We start from the raw sequence: 24,765 nt of genomic DNA, 5'->3' as shown, positions 1-24,765 counted from the left end.
CCCCCTGTCGACGATTCTGAGTGCAGGGGTATGAGAGCGCAGTCATTCCTGATGTGGACTAATGCCAAAGAGGGATGGGCAAGGGGGGACTTTTCAAGAGTCAAGACCCAGACCTGCAATGACTGGACTGGACTGCCATGGTGTCGCCGCCGTTGTCGCGCAGCGAGCCTCACCCGCTCATCCAGCCCAATGAGCTTGGTGCACGCACGACGCGGGCAACGGGGGAACATGGAGCCTGGAGGACATGTTAAAGAGAAGGAAGAGAAATATCGGGGTCAGGGATCGGAGAGGTGGGCGGAAAGGAAAACGCAAGCCCAAAAAAATATAATCGTGGAAGAACAGGGGGGGGATCCGCTGTGCCGCTGAACCACGCATCCACGGCTTTCGGCAAGGCCTGATGAGCAAGGGGGTCCGGAACGTGGAAGAAAGGGGCAGACGATATCCAAACTCTGGTTCGACGATGGAGTTCGTTCCGCGATTATTCATGTCATTCCTTTTTGCAGTGAATTGACCGCTGGCCAAGACATGAACTTATGGGACCGACAGTCATCCTCAGTCCACTTGCATGTCAAAATGTCTTACTCTTGACCAAGGTGAAGAAGAACTAAAAAAGAACATCCCAGACTTCAGCATGCCAGGCGAAAGCGAGACATGCAACGGGCATCTCGAGCCGGTGGTGAGACTTTTGGAACGAGATGCCTTGACTTTTACTCGGGGGGCACACCTTGTTGCTGGTTCAGCTCACCTTTCACACCGAGAGACACACTTCCTCACCTCGGTGCGTCGAGTGATACTGATAGAGGTACCTTACGTTAGGGAGGGAGCAATGCGCGGAATGCAGTGTATCAGTCAGGCCCCATCCCTCCATCCATTGTGCGCATTGTCGCTTGACAAGCTAAGAAGCCAAGACCCAATATGAACAAAGTCGCGTTGATCGACAAGATTCTCCCGAGTCAGCGATGGGTCATCCCCGTTGTGGGAAGTTTACGTTGAGACTTGAGAAACGTAAAGTGAGAGAGTTGAATTGTCATCGGATGCTCCCCCAACTCAATCTACTCCGTCTCGACCTCGGTATTACTCCTCTGGCCCCGGCCCTGGGCCACAAGGCACATTTAGAGTGGACGTTTTGGCTTGTGGATTGTGGGAAGGCGAAATCTTAAGAGAAAGAAAGGTAAGTGGGAGGGAGCACCGCTGTACAATCTGCACACTCGTTTACTGCGGCTGCTGTCTTAACACGTCATATGTCTCTTCCCAGTAGTGCCGCGGTGGCAGTGTACCTTGTCTCCCGGTGTTGGCCTGATAGTGGGGACCGCATCCGTATCCGTACTCTGTCGTACCTACCTACCTTACACGTGTGTGCGTGTGGACCACCATACCTAAGCCTCAGGTCAAGCAAGATACTACGTAGAGACAAAGTCGTGCATATGGGTCGTGGCGGTCCACCTTATTAGTTGCTTTAAACGATCAACGGTCTCTCCACCGAAGACATGAAAATAAGGAACGGTGAGCGGCTCACGACAGCCACTCGTTTTCACTATGCTATGCGCATTTGCTTCTTTCTCTCCTCTCTCCGAAAAGTCTCTCATCCCAGTGCCGAGACCTAGTGCACTGCGTACCCATGTTGACATGCAAAGGACAGGCCAAAGTCCCCTGACACTGCGACCTGCCCATCTGGATGTTCCCCGCTAAATCGGAGAGCAGGCGGGGGTAGACGAGCAGATCCTCCTGTGCAAGTGCAGGGGCACAGGGGTTGGTGAAAAGACGACGTTGGCAACGGCAGGGGCATGTTTTCTCGCTTCTCTGAAGTTCTGTGCATTATTCGGTTCGGTCCATCAGGGGTTCACGTACCCCCGGGCTGGGAGTCCTCCTCCTGTCCAATCCACAAGTCCACATAACTTGAGAAGTTGAGGCCTTTTTCTGCCCTCTCGTTAATCGTGCCCACTTCACAAGTGCACCTGAGGGAAGCCCTAGGTACTTTGGCATGGGCTCGTTCCTTCCTTCGTCGCACCTAATGTGCTAATATACCATCGTCCAGGAATAAATGGTAGGCTAATCAGTCGTCACACATGCTACGTTGTATGTAGTGGACGCAGGGTCTCGTGGAAGGGGTCACTGGGTGGTCGTTGTGAGGTGGTTTCCTGCAAAATGTCTGGTGAGGAGACGAGACTTGCTGGCACTGGTGGGTGGTGGTGACTAGCAGGAGCCCCCAAACTCCAACACCCCTGCGCAGAAGCGAGGATGTGAAACGAAGCCAGTTTCACGACCACCCAAGTTCGCCTCTTCTCCTTTCGGACATTTGAACCTGCACCTACGAACCACTGACAACGAATCAATGGAATATTAACAGTCACCTGTTAATGGAAATACCGGTACGCAGTAATTGTGCCGCGTAGCGGTGCGGCATCATATGGTTCCTGCGTGTTTTTTGAATCTTTTCCAAGCTAAGCTTTTTTGACCGTTTGTTTCTTCAGACCAGTCAGTCAAATGTTCGGTCCCGTCACAATCACAGGCCATCGCGGACCGCGGAAAGCGGGAACATGGCATGGCATTGCCGTATCGCATGGCATCTGCGATTCAATCTTAGCACCCCGGGACCAGTCGTTTTTCCTTTGTCCAACTTCATCGAGAGAACGTCGTCATAACGACCTTTCCCCCCTCTTCCCATCCGCCGGGTTTGGAGTAAGCGCTCTAGTGAACGAACCAGCTTCGTTCCTTAGCTGAGCACCTGTCACGAGCTGTCAGCCTAAAGTGCTTAACCCTCGGGTTGCTCTGACGTTGACCAGTCGTTTGACAGCAACGGGACGACGACGTGGACGACAACCAAGTATCGTGCGCCGAAGCTCTCAGGCCTACTAAGCATTTCATGCGTCTTCTACTCCGTTCTTTCCAGCTGGCTGCTCTTTCTGCGACCATGGACGTAGCCCGTCGTCCGGCTGTCACTCTGGCTCGTTCACGGTTCATCAAAACCCCCAGAGCCCAAAGCGACCACGGCCCATCAACCTGAACCCTGCAGATTCTACTCTCTCCTCTCCGAGTCTCTGCTGCGTATGGATACGTATCACTGTCCCCCGGCCTTTGCCCGACCGCAGTGGAACATTTCACCGGCTGTTGTCCACTGTCACGTTGCTGATCGCCACCCCGTGGTCCACCGTCCAATTCCCGGATGGTGGTGGCCCGAAATCCACGGCCGACTGGATATCGACAGGGACCGCTCACAAGAAAGAAAAGAGGCCCATAACACTTGCTTTTTCACGAGAGAGAGGGGAAGGAGGGTGACGATGGGAGAAACAAGAGACGAGATATTCCGGTCGGTTCGTTGCGCGCGCAGTACGTAATTCTTTACCCATGCGTCGACATACCCTCATCTATCAACTACACAGATAGCTCTGGTTCTTTCGAGCCCGGTACGCTATTGCCCCCGGTCGAGATTTTCGTCGTCGTCTGATGATTTCGACAAATCCTTCCCCCTTCATCTTGGCCCGTCCACGTCCGTGTTGCTGCCTCCCCTGAATATCACAGCTGGTTGGGCATTGGGTAGAATGAGCCCAGGCTCGACAAGCGCCGTCTGGAAAGACGATCCGAGTAAGGGAGGGAGGTTTGGGAGGGAGCCACGCACCCACGGGAGCTGAGAAAGCAGCCAGCGCTGGGAGGCCCGTCTTCCCTCAACTTCTTCATGTTCGGACGATCTGGTTGAACCGAGTCTCGTACTTGCGACACTGATCGCCCGCCAGCGCACACAGCCCAGCGCTGTACCAGCTACGAAACGGCACCCGTTCCCGCTCACGCATGAATTCCCCGACATGACCTCTACCACCTGATGGCCCCTTGCCAATACCCTATTCTTTGTCGTCGTGCGATGCTTCTTTGGGCAGTCGAGCCGCCATCAGCTTAAGTCATGGGCAACGACACATATCAATTTCGGTGGGGAGGGGCATCCCTGGCGAACACCCAATTCGAGCGCGCCTCGGCATGAAAGATCGCCTCTGAGCCACAACTTCACGAGGAGATTCGAATATTTCCCAGGTAACGCCACCCGCCGTCAGCCACCCCTGTTCGGTACCACTTTGCGAGCAACGGCTTGTGGCGCGGTGTGGCTTCCCCTGCCGGAGCCACAGCGATCTCTCGTTTACTATGCCGCCTGTAGCTCGTAATTCGTGCTCCCCGAGAAAAGGGACCAGTTTTGCGGTACGTGGGACCAGTTCGCTTCGCTTTCTGTGCCACAAGAGCACAGCTTTACAGATACCGATATAGTACCGATATAGTATTCTTTATCGGATGCCTCTGGGCTAGCATCCTTGCGTAGCTGGAAATCCCGGCGCTGAAGAGTCAGCCGCTACTAGCATGCTTGAATTCAAGAGTGGGCCGGCATTGTTCACGAGGAGGCACTTTACACGCCTTGGCTCGACGTGTTGCCGCCTGTTCCTGAGCTAGTTGAAGCTGCTGTGACTCGTTTTTCCGTGGCATGATTCTCAGCCGCTCAACAAAAAAACGCCGGGCTTGCATGCTCGTTCAGCAAGCTTGCATAAGCGTGGACCACTCAGAAGCTGTGTTGCGGTCAGCGAGTATTAGTGCACTTATCATGGGCGTTGCTGATATCATCAAGGCTGCCCCTCGGATTGATGGCTTCCCCCGCTTTGAATGGTCGCATTGCCGCCCAAACTTGGCCATAGGACGACGACAACCACGACAGCATCACATCGCATCACGGGAGAAGGCACGCGTACTCATGGTCTGCAGCCCTGTGCGCCAAGGCCGGCGGCAGTCTTTGACTCATTCAAGGAGCATGGCTGGTTAGCAAGACGTCGTCTTCTCTATTTGCTGATATTGCGTCCTGGTTTCATCTATCCGTCACATCGTAATTGCCCGTCTGCCATGTGTGGGCGGCGGCGCTCGACTCTCTCCAATGCCGTGAGCCGGCGCTGACATGTCCACATCACACCGCCCTATCGGCCCAGATGCAGACCTGCATCGGCTGCCTGCCTGTCGTGAGAGCCCATCAAATAATGCCGTTTGCCGCCACGCGAAGGAGAAGATCAAGAAAAACAGAGGTATGCTGTCCCAAGTCCTTGGGCTAAGCAGCCGCTCTACTTGGCAACCTCATCCTTCTTCTCCCCGTGACCGTTTGCATCTTCCTTCTCGACCTTCTCAAATTCTGCATAGTCGTCGCAGCCTTGATGTGGGTTTTCCAATGTTAGCGAAAGAGTAGTCAAATGGGCCCCCCCTCGGCTAGCCAGCCAAGCCGGCTTACAATCCATAAGCAGATCGAGAAAGGGACGGTGGGTTGTCTTACCTTCAAAGACGTAGCTCTCGCGCGTCCAGACGTGCATCTTGTCCTTGCGGAACTCTTCAAACGACCACTCCACGCGCTCCAGGTTCTCTGGGCGCTTGTAGATGTAAGCCATGGCCTCCTTGTCCTCTTTCTGTTGCTCTGTACCAGCACCAGTACCAGTACCAACACCGGCACTGGCACCACCGCCGCCGCCGCGGACCCTGACGGTGACCATCTTCTTCTCGTACTCGGAGCCCTCGAAAAAGTCGAGCTTGAGGACGTTGGCGTCCGTCAGGCCCGTCGCGTAGATGCCGAGGACGGAGCCGCCGGCTTCGGAAATCATGCCCGGGTAGTCGGCGAGCTGGACCCGGTGGCGGGTGTGGTCGTCCAGAAGGGCGGGCGTGAATGTGTAGAGGTCCTTGATTGCCTGGGGCGGGTTGCCGTTGCCTTGGACGACTGTGAAGAAGACCTTGGGCTCCATCTAAGGGGGAAAGGAAAAGTAAGTGCAAAGTCCCAGGTGATATATGCTACGATATCTTCAAGACAGGTTGATTGAAATATCCAAGTCTGCTTGCTCTATGACGCCCCTACGACTGATTTATACAGAGGCTCAACTCGGAGTCTCGGGATGGGTCTGAGAATTTCATCTTTGGAAGTGGAATGGCTTCTCGGAATGTCTGACAAGGGTGAGATGGACGACTGACCAGAGTGCCTGTCCATATTGTAAGTTCATGACCGTCAGAAAGGCGACTCCCAGACTTACCATAGAAGAAAGCCGTGTGTGGTCCACTCATTTTGGGTGTGTTGTATTGGTGTTTAAAGGAAGCAATGAAGTTGTGTGTTGTTGAAATAACTTTGCGAGGGTTTGAAGTTGATCAGATGAGAGTTGTTGTGCCGAGAGCAGATAATACAGAGGTCGTCGGGAAGTATTCGGCGCTGAAGAATGTAGCTCATATATACTACTCTTGGGTCTTAAATGAGACTCATGAGTCACTGGAGCCTTCCGATCTAAATTTGTGAATACTGATCTGCCTGACCAAGATGGACTGGCAAGCTTCAAGAAATACCACTAGTCAAACCCGTTGTATGCGCTTCTCTTTGTGGCCTTTACACAAACATGAAGGAATAAGGCACCTGAGAGACAGGCCGTTGGGAAACGTGAAAGACAACGAAGGCAAGCGTGCGACAATGCAATGCTGAACAAAGGTGACCGAAGAATGAAGTGGAATCCCGGCCCGCCTCCGGATCGTGATTCACCGGCGGCCGGAGCTCTTATCGCTCCCCAGACAAGATAAGGCGCTTTGGGCAAACACCCCTACCCCCAGACGCGGCCCGGCAGGCACTCCGGGTGGAGCTTTTATGGAGCCCAAGCCACGGATCAATATTGTACAGATGCCTAGCGCCAAATGATTTGGCGGCTGGTTCCCCCAGCTTCGCGACTGCCTTTCGAAATTTGAGAGCTCACGTCAAGCCTGGGCCATCAAATCCATTTAATCAAGCCGCGCGACCCTGAGCGATTGGGAACGACTGGGGCACCCCGATTACCAAGGCACACGCGAATACAACCCGTAATTGTAAAATTATCTTTTGGTCTTTCAATTTACACTTGACACCAATAGCGGCCCTTTTTTTCCCTTTCCCATCAATTAACGAGATACCCCTCCAAATCCAACGCGCGCTCTCGTCCACATCCTCGATCCATCAGCCTCGCTGCGACCCGAAGTCATCCACGATACCCTCCCCTCCCACGCATGGGAACGATTCACGCGTCCCCCGAGGGCCATTGACGCCGCCATGTCGGGCACCACAATTGACGATGTCGTCAAGCGACTTAGCAGTCCGGACACGGGTACGGAACGAGCTCCTCGTGCAATGCGATTCGATCGATCCCTCGAACCCGGAACCCCGCCGTGGTGGAGGCGCATCACCTTTCGTCAGGATCTTGCTGACATGCGTGTGGTACAGACTCGAGAGTCAGGTTAGAGGCGGCGACTACCTTACGCGACAGCTTAGATCACTACACCAATGGGAACATATACCCCCCTTTCCTGAAGCGAATGGTACCGATCTTCCTCACAATCCTGAGAGGACCATGCATCTTCCAGAGCAACTCCCCGGAGCAGGTGAGGCATCCCCGCATCGATCCAGATGAGTGCGCCTGCTGATATTGGATGACAGAAACTGCGAACGTGTATCCTCGAGGTTCTCAACCGATTGCCAGCGGCACCATCCCCGACCGAACCATTCGAACCGTACGCGGAAGAGGTTGTCGATCTGTTGATGCAGCTGGTCCGTACGGACAACGAAGAGAATGCGACACTATGCGTCAAGATCATCTCGGATGTCATGCGTCACCAACACAAGGTCCTGCAGGGCAAGGTGCAGGCATTCCTCAACCTGATTCAGGAGCTGTTTGAACAGATGGAAAAGGTCGTGCGGGAACAGCTGGACAACACGTCACTCTCGACTGCATCGAACTCTGGCGCACCATCAACGCCGGGCAGCTCCCAGACGAACTTCCAGTCGCCTAGACCGGGCTCCCCCGTAGCGTCGGTCACAGATCTCGGCCCGGACCCCCAACAGCAGAATCGGCTACTGCTGAAGGGCATGCAGTCTTTCAAAGTCCTCTCGGAATGCCCTATCATTGTAGTTTCCGTCTTCCAGGTCTATCGAAACACTGTCGCATCCAACGTCAAGGCTTTCGTCCCCCTTATTAAGGGGTTCCTCTGTCTACAGGCGAGTGCGCAGAAGCAGGCCCATGCCGATGCCAAGGCTAGGGGACAGATCTTTACGGGAGTCAGCCCGTTGATTAAGAACCGGGCTGCTTTCGGCGAGTTCATTACAGCTCAGGTCAAGACGATGAGCTTTTTGGCTTATCTTTTGCGTCAATACTCTCAGCAATTGACGGATTTCTTACCGACACTTCCTGAGATTGTAGTTCGCCTGTTGCAGGACTGCCCAAGAGAAAAGTCAAGTGCGCGTAAGGAGCTGCTTGTTGCTATCAGGCATATCATCAACTTCAACTTCCGCAAGATCTTCTTGCCCAAGATTGACGAGCTCCTGGACGAGAAGACGCTGATCGGCGATGGCCTTACGGTGTACGAGACTATGAGACCGTTGGCGTATAGTATGCTCGCCGATCTCATCCATCACGTCAGGGACAGTCTCACACCTGAGCAAATTCGCAAGACGGTCGAGGTTTACACCAAGAATCTCCAGGATAACTTCCCAGGGACGAGCTTCCAGACCATGAGTGCGAAACTCCTCCTTAATATGGCGGAGTGCATCGCCAAGATGCCTAACAAGGTCGACGCGCGGCACTATCTGATCATGATCCTGAACGCTATTGGCGATAAGTTCGTGGCCATGAATAGACAATATCCCAACGCAGTGAAGCTCTCGAAACTCTACGCCCAGCAGGCCGCTGACGGAACCCAGGATAGCTACCTTGCGGACAAGGACCACCCGCCTGACTGGGATGAGACCGACATCTTCACTGCTATGCCGATCAAGACGTCAAATCCAAGAGACAGAGGCGCAGATCCCGTTGTGGACAACAAGTTCCTGTTTAAGAACCTGATGAACGGGCTGAAGAACACTTTCTACCAGCTCAGAACTTGCAATGTCAACAACGTCATCGACGTACAGAATGCCCCTCAACACTGGCAGGATGTTGCCTATGGTTTCACAGCGGAGGAGGTCAACGTCATCGTGAAGCTGTTCAGAGAGGGCGCCTATGTTTTCCGCTACTACGAAATTGAGAAGCCGGCAACCGAGTCCCAGTACATGTCACCCGTTGAGTACATGGCCAACTTCTACATGGTTTCTAGCAGTAAGGAGGAGAAGGAACTTCTGGAGACCTTCGCGACTGTCTTCCACTGTATTGACCCGGCGACGTTCCACGAAGTTTTCCAGCAAGAGATCCCTCATCTGTATGACATGATCTTTGAGCACACGGGATTGCTCCATATCCCTCAATTCTTCCTTGCCAGCGAAGCCACCTCGCCAAGCTTTTGCGGCATGTTGCTGCGCTTCTTGATGGAGAGAATCGACCAAGTTGGCTCAGCGGACGTCAAGAAGTCGTCAATTCTGTTGAGACTGTTCAAGCTAGCCTTTATGGCAGTCACGCTCTTCGCCAACCAAAACGAACAGGTCCTGCTTCCTCACGTTGTGGACATTGTCACCAAGTCCATTGAGCTGTCAACAAAGGCTGAGGAGCCCATGAACTACTTCCTACTTCTGAGATCGTTGTTCCGAAGCATTGGTGGCGGCAAGTTTGAGCATCTCTACAAGCAGATTCTGCCATTACTTGAAATGTTGCTGGATGTGCTCAACAACCTGCTCATGGCAGCAAGGAAACCTGCCGAGCGCGATCTTTACGTGGAACTGTGCTTGACGGTGCCGGCACGTCTAAGCAACTTGTTGCCCCATCTCAGCTTCTTGATGCGGCCGCTAGTTGTCGCATTACGCGCCAACACTGATCTGGTCGGCCAAGGTTTGCGGACGCTAGAGCTCTGTGTTGATAACCTCACTGCGGACTACCTGGACCCCATCATGGCCCCGGTCATTGATGAGTTGATGACGGCGCTGTTTGACCATCTCAAACCCCATCCCTACAGTCACTTTCACGCTCATACCACGATGCGCATCCTAGGAAAGCTTGGAGGCCGGAACCGAAAGTTCATGACCGACGCGCAGCCCCTGAACTACAAAGATTACGCCGACGACCCGACAAGCTTTGATCTTCGCCTGATCGGCTCTAAGAAGGATAGAGCTTTCCCTGCGGAGACTGGTGTTGATTTCGCCATCAGAAAATTGATGGAGCAGCCAAAGGCGGGCAAGGGCAATCAGGCGCGGCAGTATGATGGTTACTACAAGAAGCAGTCCTTCCACTTCATCAAGTCCCAGCTGAAGATGCGGATCGGCTTCGAGAACTTGCCCGACGACATGCCTAGGCTTCTGCGCCTCCAAGCTCAAGATCTAGCCGCCAGAAGAATCGACTTTGACTTCTCTGTCTTTACAACACACGACAGAGAACGATCTATTCCCAAGAAAGATGAGCAAGACGACCTTCTCAAGCGTTTGCTGAAGGCTGTCATGTTTGCCGAGTCTTTGCCTGATTTCAAGGAGGAAGCGCAGGCATTCCTCATGAACCTCTGCAAACACTTCACAATCATTGAGGTCGGCCGAGCCTTGGTCGACGTTAAGCGAACGTATAGCCCATTCGATCCCAACGCTGGAGAAGGCCCACTCTTTATTGATACCCGGGTGCTCTCTGATGCCATTGTGGAATCGTTGGCTTCGGATCATCCAGAAGTGCGAGAATCTGCGCAGCGCGCGATCCGGGAGGTGTACGACTCTGCCACCACAATCTTGGGCAATGAGCAGAGTGTTGCTAGGCTGCCTCTCTTTAATAACTTGAGCACCACATTCTGTCATGGCTGCTACGAAGAAGAGTGGTTTACCAAGACTGGTGGCTCGCTCGGTATCAACTTCCTCCTCAACGAGCTTGACCTGGGTGACCAATGGGTTGCGGGCAAGCAGATTGAGTTCATTCGCTCTCTGATGTACGTCATCAAGGATATGCCCCAGGATCTCCCTGAGAAGACTAGGAGATCTGCTCAGGTCACCCTGGAGACATTGTTGCAAAAAATCACAAAGAACATCAAAAAGGAGGATGCCATGCCGCAGCAAAACCCTGGTCAGCCGCCACAACAGAGGTCCCGCCTCGCACAGATTTGCATGCAGTTCAATACGGAGTTGGCGCATATGAACCGCCATGTTCGCGAGACTGCGAAGCGGTCTCTCGAACTTATCGCCAAGGCGGCTGGCTGTGCTGTGTGGGAGCTGATTGAACCCTACAAGGAGCGATTCCTCCAACCAATCTACTCCAAGCCCCTTCGTGCCCTGCCGTTCCCCATCCAGATTGGCTACATCGACGCAATGACCTACCACATGACCTTGCGGAAGGAATGGGTTACTTTCGACGACAACTTGACCAGATTACTCATGGAGTCTTTGGCTTTGGCTGATGCGAGCGATGAGTCTCTGGCGAATAAGCCGGGAGAATTCAGGACGCACGAATACATTGTCAACCTCAGGGTTGCCTGTATCAACATTCTCAGCACCGCCACCAGCTTCGAAGAGTTCGCGCCGCTCAAGCAGGGTAGCCACCCTACGCGTTCCAAGATTGTCTCGGTTTTCTTCAAGTGTCTGTACTCGGACTCAAAAGCCACAATCGACGCGGCAAACAGTGCACTCAAGAACACCCTGGAGGCCCATCAGAAGCTTCCGAAGGACTTGCTCCAAGGTGGTTTGAGGCCGGTTCTTGCCAGTCTCCAAGACCCCAAGAAGCTCTCAACCCATGGCTTGGACAACCTGGGCCGACTCTTGAAGCTGCTCACTACGTACTTCAAGGTCGAGATTGGAGCTCGCCTGCTCGATCACGTCAAGGTGCTTGCAGAGCCCAGCACTCTGCAACAGCTCTCCTTTACCTTCTTTGAGCAAAACGGCCCGATGAAGGTCATTGCTGCCGTCTTCAACATCTTCCACCTTTTGCCGCCACAGGCAGAGGGCTTCAAGCAACGTCTCATTGACCTGGCATTGGAGCTAGAGGAGAAGCTGCGCCGTACCCACGAAAGTCCCTTCCGGGCACCGTTGTACAAGTTCATCAACCGGTATCCCAACGAAGTTTGGAACTTCATTCTGCCTAAGCTTGAAGATCTCAAGTACGGACGCTTCATCTCACAAGTGATCCGTAACCCGGAGAGCGGCCCTCTCAGAGAAACGGTATCTTCCAACGTTCAGGCCCTAATTGACTTCTGCAACAACGCGCTTTCGCAAAATAAGGATAGCAAGCTCGTCACAGTCGTCAATGCCGTTCACATTCTCTATTCTCTCACCCTGTCGCCTGGAACAGACACTTGGCTAGAGAAGAAGGAGCATTTGACCTGGTTGAAGCAAGTTGGCAAAGAGCTGGAGAAGCAGATGCGAGCTCATACTCTCGCACCGAACTTGAGGCTTCCGGCGTGCCAGGCATCAGACCAGCTGATGTCAATCTTCATCAAGTCTTTGGAACGCAACCCCAAAGACCTCGAGTCGCTCTTCAGCCTAGTAGATTCAGTCACGACTGATGACCTCCGTGCCTCGCAGCCTCTGATCGCCTACATCTACAAGAATATCGTTAGCAGCGATTCGCCAGAGTTCTGGAAATCGACGGTTCTCAGATGCCTTGACGCCTACCCTCAGAAGAACATTACTCAGAAAATGAAGTGTTTCTTGCTGCACTACATTGTCAACCCGATCGTCGCCATGGACGTGCAGCGCAACTGGAGCCTGCCGCCGCAGACAAAGGGTCGATTTATGGACAAGACCATTATCGATGCTGTCAACGCGAAGATATGGAAGTTGCACCAAGATGCCAGCCAGCATGACAACGACGATCTCCTGCAGCCAGGCATCGACCACACCAAGTTTGAGGTTCTTCAGCTGTCAGCAATGTTGGTCAAGTACCACTCAACGATTTTCCAGGAGGCTAGGAAGGACATCATTAAGAGTTGCTGGACCTTGATCCGACTGGACGATGTCATTAACAAGCACGCCGCCTACGTTGTGATCGCCTACTTCATCGCGCTATACGAGACGCCGGTGAAGATTGTCACACAAGTGTACCTCTCACTACTGAGAGCAAACCAGAACGAGGGACGAGCCTTGGTCACACAGGCTCTAGAGTTAATAGCTCCCGTTCTGCCCAAGCGACTGGGAACACAGGCTCATGATCGTAATGCGGGCTGGGCGCTGGCTCCTAGAAAGATCCTCGCCGATGAAGGTCAGAACGTGCAGCAGATGACCAGCATTTTCCACTTCTTGGTCAGGCATCCTGACTTGTTCTATGAGTCGAGAGACAAGTACGCTATGCTCATAATCTCGTCTCTGAGGAAAGTTGCTGCGCCACCCAACCCTTCGAACGAGTCCAAGAAGCTCGCTCTTAACATGATGTGGCTCATCTGGCTCTGGGAGCAACGACGTGTCGAGGGCAAGGGAGACGCAGTGTCGCGTTCCATCTCCGAGTCGCCGACGTCTAAGAAGCGCAAGCTGGACAGTGGAGACCAGCCAATGTCATCACCTCCTACTGTCAGACAAAGCCTGGGCGGCAACGACTATCAAATTGCGCCTCTCGCGCGTCAGAAAATGATCAAGTATCTGGTAGAATTCATTGCTCAACTGAATGAGCGGTACCAATTGCCGTCCACCAAGGCAAGAGACAATGCTTCTACAAACGGCCCCGCCATGCCACCTACGTCTACCGAGTTGTGCAAGAAGGCTATGAGCCTGTTTTACAACTTAGTTCAGCCTCAGTACTGGGGTGATCTAGATATCGACCTCTACCCCAATGTCACCGATGTTGTGTTGGCCAGCGATAAGACGCAGAACTTCCTCGCAGCGGATCCTTCTGACGAGAAGTTTGACGAGAAGTTCATCACAAACATCATCAACACTCTTCAGGTTGTTCGCATCATCTTGAACTCCAAGCCAGATGAATGGATTGCCAAGAACATGACATCGGTCCAGAAAGTTCTCGACAAAGTTCTTAAGAGCGAGAATCCTGAGTTGCAAGATTGCTTGCATCTTGCAGACAAGAAATACGATGATGATCGCGATCTGAAGTCAATCATCCAGAGGGTACTCGATGCTGTTCCCGAGGACGTGCCGATGGAGGATGCCGACGCTGAGGGCGAGACGGAGTCACAAAACTCTGAAATCATCAATTCTTTGTCATCGATTGCTGGTGAGGCTATGGCGGCGGGACACTATGGATCTGGAGTCAATATTCTGTGGTCCTTGGGTAATCGCAAGCCCTCCGTCATTGACCAACACATTCCGGTCCTCATGAAGGCTCTGCAGAGCAAGTTGGCCCGCGAACACGTTCAGCATTACACAGCCGTCGCCAATCATCAAGCTGGGCAGCCTCGAACCCAGGATGCAAACACTCCAACGGGAGAAATGTCTACGTACGATCTTGAGGTTTCAACTGCCCTCATGACCAAGGCTATTCAGGTCGTTGCACTGCGAATGGAAGTCCTGGGTGACAACCGACGACCTTTCCTCAGTGTTCTCGCGACACTGGTAGAGAAATCTATGCACATTCCTCTCTGCGAGGAGATCCTCAATATGGTCGAAGGCTGGGTGTTCCGTTCTGAAGGCACCTGGCCTACGCTCAAGGAAAAGACTGCAGTCCTCCACAAGATGTTGTCCTTTGAGCATCGCCAGGACTCGACCATGTTGACGAAGTTCCTTGAGTTGGTCATTCGCATCTACGAGGATCCCAAGATCACCCGTACCGAGTTGACTGTTCGCATGGAGCATGCTTTCCTGATCGGCACACGCGCTCAAGACGTAGACATGCGCAACCGCTTCATGGCTATATTCGACAAAAGTCTATCAAAGACTGCCAGCGCACGCCTTGCCTATGTTCTAACCTCTCAGAACTGGGATACTCTGGCCGATAGCTATTGGTTGGCACAAGCATCGCATCTTCTCCTTGGCGCGGTTGAGCTGAACAGCCCTATCCAGCTGCATCAGGAAGACTTCAAGACAATGCCGCTTACCCAGCTCTTCTCAATTCATGCTAAGGACAACAGAGAGCCCACCAGCATGTCTGATGACAAGCTTGACAACTTGGTGACTGCTCACCGACGTTTCATGAGCGAGCTTGGCGAGGTCAAGGTTCGAGACCTGATCGAGCCTCTTGTTCAGCTTCAGCATGTCGACAATACCCTCGCTCACCAGCTATGGATCGCCTTGTTCCCTATCTACTGGTCTGCGACGATGAAGGAAGAACGCACTGATCTCGAGCGCGGCATGGTCGCTCTCCTCACTAAGGACTATCACAGCCGCCAGATCGATAAGCGACCGAACGTGGTACAGTCCCTCCTGGAGGGTGCGGCCAAGGCTTGGCCTGATTGCAAGATTCCGCCGCATGTTCTCAAGTACGAGGCCAAGACGTACGATGCGTGGTACACCGCGCTTGTCCAGCTTGAGAATGCAGCCATCAAGCCAGAGATCGAGTCGGCAACTGTTCGTGAGAGCAACCTTGATGCACTTGTTGAGTTATACGCTTCTCTACAAGAAGACGATCTGTTCTACGGCACTTGGCGTAGACGGTGCCAGTTTGTGGAGACGAATGCCGCGTTGTCCTATGAGCAGAATGGAATGTGGGACAAGGCCCAGAAGATGTACGAGGCCGCTCAGATCAAGGCTCGAACGGGTGTCATCCCCTTCTCTCAAGGAGAGTATGTTCTCTGGGAAGATCACTGGGTTTTGTGCGCGCAGAAGCTTCAGCAATGGGAGATTCTCCAAGATTTCGCCAAGCACGAGAACTTCCAGGACTTGCTTCTAGAGTGCGCTTGGAGGAACAACACTGAGATGTGGCAGACACAGGAGCATCGCGAGGCGCTCGACAATCTTATCAAGGGCGTTATGGACGCCCCGACGCCTCGACGCGCCTTCTTCCAGGCCTTCATGTCGCTTCTCAAGTTCTACAACAAGCAAGAGACGCCCCAGGACTTCGCCAAGTCGTGCGACGAAGCCATTCAACTTTCTATCCGGAAGTGGCATCAGCTGCCGAAGCAGCTCACCAAGGCACACATTCCTCTGCTTCAGAACTTCCAGCAGTTGGTCGAACTCCACGACGCCAGCGTGATCTGCAACAGCTTGGCTAGCACCAATCAGTCCAACTTGGATGTTAAGAGTGGAGAACTCAAGCTCCTGCTTGGTGCATGGCGCGATCGTTTGCCCAACGTCTGGGACGATATCACTGCCTGGCAAGACCTGGTAACCTGGCGCCAGCATATCTTTGGCCTCATCAACCAGACGTACCTCCAGCTACTTCCTCAAGGTGGCGGGCAAAACGCCAGTGGTGCCTCGTTTGCCTACCGTGGATACCACGAGACTGCCTGGATTATCAACCGCTTCGCACACGTCGCTCGCAAACACAGCCTGCCGGAGGTCTGCATCACACAGCTGAGCAGGATCTACACACTTCCCAATATCGAGATCCAAGAAGCCTTCCTCAAGCTGCGAGAGCAGGCCAAATGCCACTATGAGAATCCCGATGAGCTTACGAGCGGATTGGACGTGATTAACAACACCAACCTGAACTACTTCAACCCGCCCCAGAAAGCCGAATTCTACACTCTGAAGGGCATGTTCCTTGAGAAACTCAAGCAAAAGGAAGAGGCCGATTCTGCATACGGCACAGCCCTGTACTTCGATATCACCGCTGCCAAGGCCTGGGCTGAATGGGGTTACTTCAACGAGCGCAAGTACAAGGAGGACCCGACTGATATCAACTCGGCCCGTCAGGCACTTACGTCGTACCTGCAAGCCGCCGGAAGCTACAAGAACGCCAAGTCACGCAAGCTCATTGCTCGCATCTTGTGGCTGCTCAGTCTGGACGATGCCAACGGCTCCATAGCAGCTGGCTTCGACGACTTCAAGGGCGAGACTCCTGTCTGGTACTGGATTACCTACATTCCTCAGCTCCTCACTGGTCTTGGCCATAAGGAAGCTCCGAGGGTCCACCAGATCCTCAGCAAGATTGCCAGGTCCTACCCTCAAGCGCTGTACTTCCAGCTGCGAACCAACAGGGAGGATATGCTTGTCATCAAGAAGAATCAGGAAGCCAAGGAGAAAGCTCGCCAGCGTGCCCAGTCGACGGTGTCTAATGGCAAACCGAGCGCGTCGCCTCAACAACCCAAGCAAGACGGCGTTCCGAAACCGGATGCGTCTGGTTCAAGGCCTGGTACTGCCAGCGGCGGCGACGCGAATGCCTCCGTTAAGACCGAAGGCAACGATGCCAACGGCACCCCGGCTCCTCAGGCCAATGGCACAGCTGCTGGCGGAGACCAATCAGCTGCCGGTCAGAAGAAGCCGCCATGGGAACTCACCGAGGAGATCATGAGTGCTCTGAAGACCGCATTCCCTCTCCTCGCACTTTCCATGGAGACCATGGTGGATCAGATCCAGAAGCACTTCAAGTGCCCTCCTGATGAAGATGCGTACCGTCTCATCGTTGCTCTGCTTAATGACGCGCTAGCGTACGTCAGCCGCATGCCTTCATCGTTCGCTAAGGATGTCAAGCTTCCCTCCGCTACTGAGACCAACATTACGCGCTTCGCCGAGACCATTCTTCCAGCTCACATTAAGAAGTCGTTCGAGGCCGATTTTGTTACTGTCAAACCGACCATGTACGAGTACATTCATAAGCTGCGACGTTGGCGCAATAAGTTTGAGGAGAAGCTTGACCGTCGAATCACACGCGTCTCGCTGGAGGCATTCTCGCCGCACCTCTCCGAATTCCGTTACCAGAGGTTCGATGATGTCGAGATACCTGGCCAATACCTGCAGCACAAGGACAAGAACCAAGACTTCATCCGCATTGAGCGCTTCTTGCCTAATGTCGATCTGGTGCGGTCGATCAGTGCCTCGTACCGTCGTCTCCAGATGCGCGGTCACGATGGAAGCATCCACTCGTGGGCTGTTCAACACCCGGCGGCCAGACACTGCCGTCGCGAGGAGCGTATCCTGCAGCTCTTCAGACAGCTCAACCAGACCTTGGGTAGAAGAAAGGAGAGTCGCCGCCGAGACCTTCAGTTCACTCTGCCATTGATGGTTCCTCTTGCACCTCACATCCGCATTGTGCAGGAAGACACATCATACATCACCCTCCAGAGCGTATATGAGGACCACTGCAGACGCCACGGCATGTCCAAGGACGATCCTGTGTTATTTACCATGGAGAAGCTGCGCGGCGTTCTTGATACGAAGAACTCGGTAAGTAGTGCCATCAAAGAGCGAATGACAAAACCTAACAATTTTTCACAGAAGCATGCCGAGCAAAGCGCAACTGCCCGACTGGAGGTGTTCCACGCCATCCAGGAGAAATGGGTGCCACAGAACTTGGCCCTGGACTATTTCCAAAAGGCCTTCCCCGACTTTACCGAGTTCTGGCTGTTCCGCAGACAGTTCTCATACCAGCTTGCGTCACTCACCTTCATGACGTACATTCTGTACATGCACAACCGTTACCCACAGAAGATCAACATTGCTCGTGGATCTGGAAACATCTGGGGTTCGGAGCTCATGGCGTACATGAGCGCTGCGAAGCCCTTCTTCCACAACCCAGAGCCGGTACCATTCCGTCTGACGCCCAACCTCCAGACGCTCATGGGCCCACTGGCAACGGAGGGCATTTTCAGCTGTGCTCTTATGGCCATCGCACGATGCCTCACAGAGCCCGAGTACGAGTTGGAGCACGCCCTCACGCTCTTCGTGCGCGATGAAATGATTTTCTGGTTCACGAGCTCCCACCGGACGGTGCAAATGACGGAGAACCAGCTCCGCGAATCGGTGCAAGTGAACAGCGACTCCGTGGTCAAGCGGGCCGTGAGCCTGGCACAGAGCCCTGTCGGCAATTTGCCTGCCAACCAGACGGTCATTGACCTCGTCGCCAAGGCAGTCAACCCCATGAACTTGGCGCAGTGCGATGCGTTGTGGATGCCGTACTTGTAAGAAGACGTGTGAGGAGGATGAAAAGGAAGTAAATGACTTGGGGATTACGCGCACGTGTGTGTCGAAGGGGGTTATCCTGTTGTATGATTTTAGCAAGGCGTTTTTTTGGAATGCGAAAGACGATTGAGGGGATCTGGAGGTCATGAAGGCCATGCATGATTATTTGGAGGGAGAGCAGGAAAAAATGGATGTTTAGAGATGACGATTCCTTCTTGTATTTGTACGGCCGTCTAACATCGAAGCTCTCCTACGTATTTGCCGGTAAGAGCTCTCGATGTTGAAGCAAGATATAGCTTCATGATAATCAGATTGTTTTTGTTCAAGTTTATCATCCTGATGGAGTTCAATTTGCGTCTTTTTAGACTTTGCAGTGACATGTGCGCGATGTTGAGGCAAACATGAACTTTCAGACGTAGAGTTTCGGGAGATCGGGAGAAATGGTAGTTTGCCGCGCGTGGAAGGCCGGGGTCGACCCGGCTCACTAGCCCGGACCCTTGTCCCAAGCCCTCCAGACGCTAAACGTCAACTTACCAAAGCATCGGTGACAGTCCGAACTCGCTTGAGCGCCACATTCCTTCTCCTCGTTTTGTGTGGTTCACCGTCCAGAGACGCGAAGTCCGCACCCGCCAATACCTACGGACTACCCTATGGATACGTATCCCCCTACCCACACCGCGGAGAGCCACCGGGCGAGTCGGCGCGCGTTCTTGGCTTGGCCTTATCAAGAGGTAGTTCTTGAGCTTCCTTATCGGGGTACTCACACACACAAAACTCCACGCTGGAAAGATGAATGACGATTTGTAATCCCGGGGGTTGAGGAGCCATCCGGGGGTGGTGGTGGTGGTGGTGGACTGGGGCACGGCGAATACGGAACTGTCATCCATTCGGTTGCTTGCTCTTTCTCGGTATCTCTTGCCTACCTACTTCTCAACCCTTCTTATCTTCCAAGTCCGTTCTCATCTTCCCCTCCTTGGCTTTTGATTCACAGTCTTGTTGGTGGTTCTTTGGGCTTTAGTATACTTTACTTCACATTACAGACTCAATTATCAGCATTGAGTTGTCCAACGCAATTCGTCCCACGGTATCGTATAAGCCTTATCTCCGCCAAGGCACGCGACAGCTAGCAGCAGCAGCAGCAGCAGCAGCAGCAGCAGCATCATCATCATCATCATCATCATCCCCGTCACCATCGATCGTATCTCCATACCAACGTCAATCACCATGTCTGCCGCCACCATGGGCAGCTCGTCCAAGAAGGCGCCCTTGAGCCTCGAGCATCACTTCTCTGAGGTAACCAAGAGGCGTGAGCCTAGCAAGATGAAGGAGTATTACAAGTACTTTGAGATTCCTGGCATTGGGAACCTAGCTGGAGGTTAGTATAGAAACCCCCCAAAAACCACACTTTCACTCCTGGGAATTTTTCTCAACTCTTCACTTGAGTCTCACAACAGCCCTTTTCTGTTGTTACGTCTCTCTACGTTCCTCCACATTGAAAGTTGCACGGCATCAATGAGATTGATTTGGGTTGTCGCGATCTGTCCTACCCGCTTTGCAGTGAGACGGGAAGGATGCCGCAATATATGCCGTAATGTGCACCTTGCGTTGCGTGCTCATCACGTATACGTGCGGGATCGCGCGTCAACGCTCCAATGATATTCGCAATCCCGATTTCGGCCAAACCTTGGTATCCCGGGCAAAGCATGAATCGCTGACACTTTTTCGGAACCCCCATTCTAGGTCTGCCGCATTCGAGCCTGTTTCCGTTCGACACCCTCGAGGCGCAGGCGGCGAAGCCCGAACGATGGGAACCGTCTCCGATCCCCGATGATGGCACCACCGGCAGCACCAGCACCAGGACCCTCCCCATCCGGGGCACCGCCGCCGCCGCCGCCGCGGGCCAGGACAAGGAAAAAGACGTCAAGGCCTCCCGGCACGTCACCGTCCCCGGCACCGACGACGACCGCGACCCGCTCCGCCGCATCGACGTCGCCACCGCCCTGCAGTACGGCACGGCCGAGGGGTACCCGCCCCTCCGATCCTTCATCCGCCAGTTCACGCGGGACCACCTGCACCCGGATGTGCCGTACCTCGGCGGGCCCGAGGTGATTCTCAGCTGCGGCGCGACCGACGGCTTCTCCAAGACGCTGGAGCTCATCACGAACCCGTGGAGCCCCGCGAAAGACGCCGCGGCGGAACGGCCAGGTATGCTGTGCGAGGTCTTTGTGTACAGCCAGGTCCTGTCGCAGGCGCTGCCGCGGGGCATCCAGGTCGTGCCGGTCGAGATGGACGACGGCGGCATGATTGCCAACGGGCCTGGCGGGTTGGAGGAGGTTTTGGCTGGGTGGGATGAGAAGAATGGCAAGAGGCCGCATTTCATTTACACCGTGACGTGAGTTTGTTCTTTTCTCTCTAAACTTCATCTCTTTCTCTATCTCTTTTACCCTTTTTGGGGGAGGATCGCTGCTCTGAGAGGTAAGACAGAACCCATGGCTAACACGTGGCATGGGGTGCTTCTAGCATGGGCCACAACCCGACCAGCGGTATCTTGTCCGTGGAACGCCGCAAGGAGATTTACGCCATCGCCAGCAAGTACGATGTCATCATTGTCGAGGACGACCCGTACTGGTACCTGCAGTACCCTTCCGCTGTCGTAGAGGAAGCCAAGTCGCGCGGCCTGGAGGTTTCTCCCTCTGCCGCTCGTCCGACTTACAAGCCCACCAAGTCTTCCGGCTACCAGTTCCTGGATTCTTTGACCCCTTCGTTCCTCAGCATCGACACGGATGGCAGAGTCATCCGCCTCGACACCTTTTCCAAGACCATCGCGCCGGGATGCCGCATGGGTTGGATCACGGCGCAGCCGGCCATCATTGAGCGCTTGCTGAGGTATGCATCATCTATCCGACCACAACATGTCACTCAAACACTATTGAAACTAACATGACCGTGTCTCGTCAGAATCACCGAAGTCACCACCCAGCAACCCTCAGGCTTCGTGCAATCCACTGTAGCAGAGCTCATCATGGGCGACCAACCCCCGGCCGCCCGCTCCGCCTTTGCCGCCCTCACCTCGCGCCAGAAGCAGACCTTTGAAGGCTGGAAGATGGACGGCTGGGTCCGCTGGCTCGCCGGCCTCCGCGGCGTCTACGAGCGCCGCATGAACCGCATGTGCACCATCCTCGACGAAGGGTCCATCCAGCTCAAGCAGTCGACCCCGCGCAGCGCCGACGACGCCGACTGGGGCGTCGTGAGCAAGACGCAGCTCTACGAGTTTGCGTGGCCGCGCGGCGGCATGTTCATCTGGCTCAAGCTCCGGCTCGAGACGCACCCGCTGTGGATGGCGACGGGCGGCGAGCGGATCCCTTTGCTCGACGGGGAGAGGCTGTCAACGGCGCTCATGTTTTTTGCGACCAAGAAGCCGTATCGCGTGCTCGTGAGCCCCGGCCTCATCTTCAGTGCCACGCCGGCGATCCGGGCGGAGAGGGGATGGGCTTACTTCCGGTTGTGTTTTGCTGCTGAGACGGAAGAGAATGTGGACTTGTGCGCGCAGAGGTTGGCGGATGCGATTCAAAGGTTTTGGAGGATCAAGAAGGTGGAGGAGGTGGAGGATTTGCTTGGGGACTTCTTCCTGGCCCAGGGTAAAGAGGAGGAGCTTGAGGGGTTGGGCAACTTGGGTAGTCTGATGGGATGTTAAGGACCCATTTGGATACATCTTGAGAGTACGTACGTGTAACGAATCTGATGAATCAAACCATGCGTGTGGCATAAGAGGACGTGGGTTACAGCTCATATATGATATACACCATGGAGTTTAGAAAACTTTTTGTAGCTACCTTACAGTCACTACGTAATAGAGAGAAAATACAAAAACAAGAAAAGGTCATAATCACGTGGAATAGAGTCGTCACGGTCCAGGGGCAGACCAAAGTACACCAAGACTTTTGTTGTGTGAATTCAAGGGAATCATTTGTCCATTGATGAATTGAGGTCAACATTTCCTAGTTGCCATTACGCCTCAAGCACAAACCATGCTAAAATGTAGCCCCGTCCGTTTCAGAAACCTGCATTCCACCACCGTCGTCAGAACACCCGTCCCAGGTAAGAAATTGCTTATTTCTTCTGGGCAGCCTCCTTGGCGAATACCGAGGCGTAGGGGTTCAGGCGGAGCATGACCTGCTTGTTCTTGAGGGGGTTCTTCTTCTGGACCGCGGAGCGGCGGGTGACGGCGTAACCCTTGGGCTCGTTGAGGGCGGACTGGGTTTCCGAGCTGTTGATCAGACGGGTCAGGTCGCTCTGGGAGACGATGTTGGAGGGAAGAAGGAAGTCCTTCTTGAGGGCGGAGGGCTGGGTGGTGGTGCCGTAGATGGTGTCCAGGGACTTGAAGGCGGCAGAGGTCCAGATGACGAAGCGACCGAGGTGGCCACCGGGGGCGAGCTGGAGGAGGTTGAGGGCGGTGACGGAGGAGGTCTCGACACCGGGGACGTTGCGGAACGCGGTGACGAGCTCCTTGCCGTCGACCTCGGGGTCGTAGATGACCAAGGGGCCGCGGCGCTGGCGGTGGCGGCGGCCACGAAGCTTACCCTTACCGGCGCGGAGCTTCTTGGACTTCTTGACCTTCTCGACGTCGTCGGAGGCACCGACGGTCTTCAGGAGAGAGACAGCGGCGGCGGTGCGAGCGACAGCGGCGTTCTCGAAGAGAGCAGAGTCGACGACCAGGGGGACCTCGGGGACGTTGGAGACCTGGTGACCGCGGGCCTGGAGGAGGGGGGCAACGCCGGAGGCGGCGATAGCGGAAACGGTAGCGTAACGTCTGTAAATTATACTTGTTAGGAACGCTGCGCTTTTCGCCCGATCCTCACGATCCCCGCAGTGGGGTGGTGAAAAATCTGGAGAGGGAAGAAAAAAATCTCACCTCTGGCCCTGGGAGACCTTGACGTGCCACTTGCGCCAGGTCTTGGTAGGGGCGAACATGCGGCCAGAACGGCACATGTTACCGAAGGCGGCCTGACCGGCACGGTGAGTACCACCACCGGAGACACGGGGGATACGGGCAACAGCGCGACCTATGGTGTTTCTGTCAGCACAATTATTCCCTTCTCAGAGTGACGTCTTCGGTAGAGTCCTCTCTCTCAGCCATCGCGGATCCTCCAATTCGTCGAGAAAGTATTCGCTTCGGTCCCTCGGGCATCCACCTCGTGGCGGGTCGTGTCGAAACCCCCTTCCCAGATGTCTGCTCGAGGTCCCGTTCGCGTTCCCTTCCCCGTCGAATTTTTGGTTCCCTTGCCCCAGCTGGAAATTCGAAGATCCTCCCCTCGTGACGCTCTCGCTCCGGATAGGTGTCGACTAACCAGTTCCCCAAGACTCGGCAGAGGTCTGGTGACCGGCCTTCTCGCTGACGGAGTAGGGCTGGCGCTTGTTCTTGGCCAGGCCCTTGTGAACCTCCTGGACGATATCGGGACGGATAGGGCTCAGGAAGACAGCCGGCAGGGTGTGGGTGTTGCCGGAGGACTTGCCATCCTTGCCGATGATGGTGACGGTAGGTCTCGAAGCCATTGTGTTGATCGTTGATTGACCTGTGAAAAGAGAAAAGCACAAATGGTTAGTTAATGATAATGGAAGACAGTAAAAGAACTGAAATTTGCCGGGACGCCTTGCTTGAATATGGAGAATTCCAATTTTTTTCGTAGAAAACTAGGGAGCAAAGAAAATTGAGCTTACCTGGGTCAACGGTGGGCTTCAGTGGCTGCTGGTTAGTGACGGGGTTGAAGTTTGCACTTTGGCTTCGCGATCAATTTCACACGACAATGTGAGAAAAAAAATCGGTGTGGGCGGCGGAGACCCTAGGTACCCAAGTACCTAGGTACCTGTTAGCGAAGCCCGGCTCGAATCACGTGAGCCGCCGTAGGCACAGTGCTCTCCCAAATTGC

At 54.2% G+C, this 24,765-nt stretch overlaps 4 protein-coding genes across 4 annotated transcripts; 2 read left to right on the top strand and 2 right to left on the bottom strand.

Moving 5' to 3' along the window:
* Positions 1–5,084: 5,084 nt before the first annotated feature.
* N0V96_003577 (uncharacterized protein) lies at positions 5,085–6,063 on the bottom strand (the record flags this gene model as incomplete). Its single annotated transcript, XM_053196049.2, has 4 exons — positions 5,085–5,170; positions 5,291–5,750; positions 5,974–5,981; positions 6,060–6,063. The coding sequence occupies 4 exons, from the start codon at positions 6,061–6,063 to the stop codon at positions 5,085–5,087; spliced, it is 558 nt and encodes a 185-aa protein (XP_053046473.2).
* Positions 6,064–7,063: 1,000 nt separating this feature from the next.
* Positions 7,064–18,841, top strand: TRA1 (transcription-associated protein 1; the record flags this gene model as incomplete). Its single annotated transcript, XM_065756878.1, has 4 exons — positions 7,064–7,118; positions 7,235–7,392; positions 7,448–18,103; positions 18,155–18,841. The coding sequence occupies 4 exons, from the start codon at positions 7,064–7,066 to the stop codon at positions 18,839–18,841; spliced, it is 11,556 nt and encodes a 3,851-aa protein (XP_065614645.1).
* A 1,221-nt stretch (positions 18,842–20,062) lies between these two features.
* Positions 20,063–22,532, top strand: N0V96_003575 (uncharacterized protein; the record flags this gene model as incomplete). The annotated part of the gene is made up of 4 exons (XM_053196051.2): positions 20,063–20,213; positions 20,579–21,230; positions 21,359–21,724; positions 21,797–22,532. The coding sequence occupies 4 exons, from the start codon at positions 20,063–20,065 to the stop codon at positions 22,530–22,532; spliced, it is 1,905 nt and encodes a 634-aa protein (XP_053046475.2).
* A 416-nt stretch (positions 22,533–22,948) lies between these two features.
* On the bottom strand, positions 22,949–24,391 carry RPL4B (60S ribosomal protein uL4; the record flags this gene model as incomplete). Its single annotated transcript, XM_053196052.1, has 3 exons — positions 22,949–23,648; positions 23,751–23,901; positions 24,187–24,391. The coding sequence occupies 3 exons, from the start codon at positions 24,389–24,391 to the stop codon at positions 22,949–22,951; spliced, it is 1,056 nt and encodes a 351-aa protein (XP_053046476.1).
* Positions 24,392–24,765: the final 374 nt, after the last annotated feature.

The sequence above is a fragment of the Colletotrichum fioriniae genome (assembly GCF_027942845.1).
Source record: "Colletotrichum fioriniae strain IMI 355084 chromosome Unknown scaffold_3, whole genome shotgun sequence".
Lineage (NCBI taxonomy): Eukaryota > Fungi > Ascomycota > Sordariomycetes > Glomerellales > Glomerellaceae > Colletotrichum > Colletotrichum fioriniae.
This window is presented reverse-complemented; position numbering and strand designations above follow the sequence as displayed.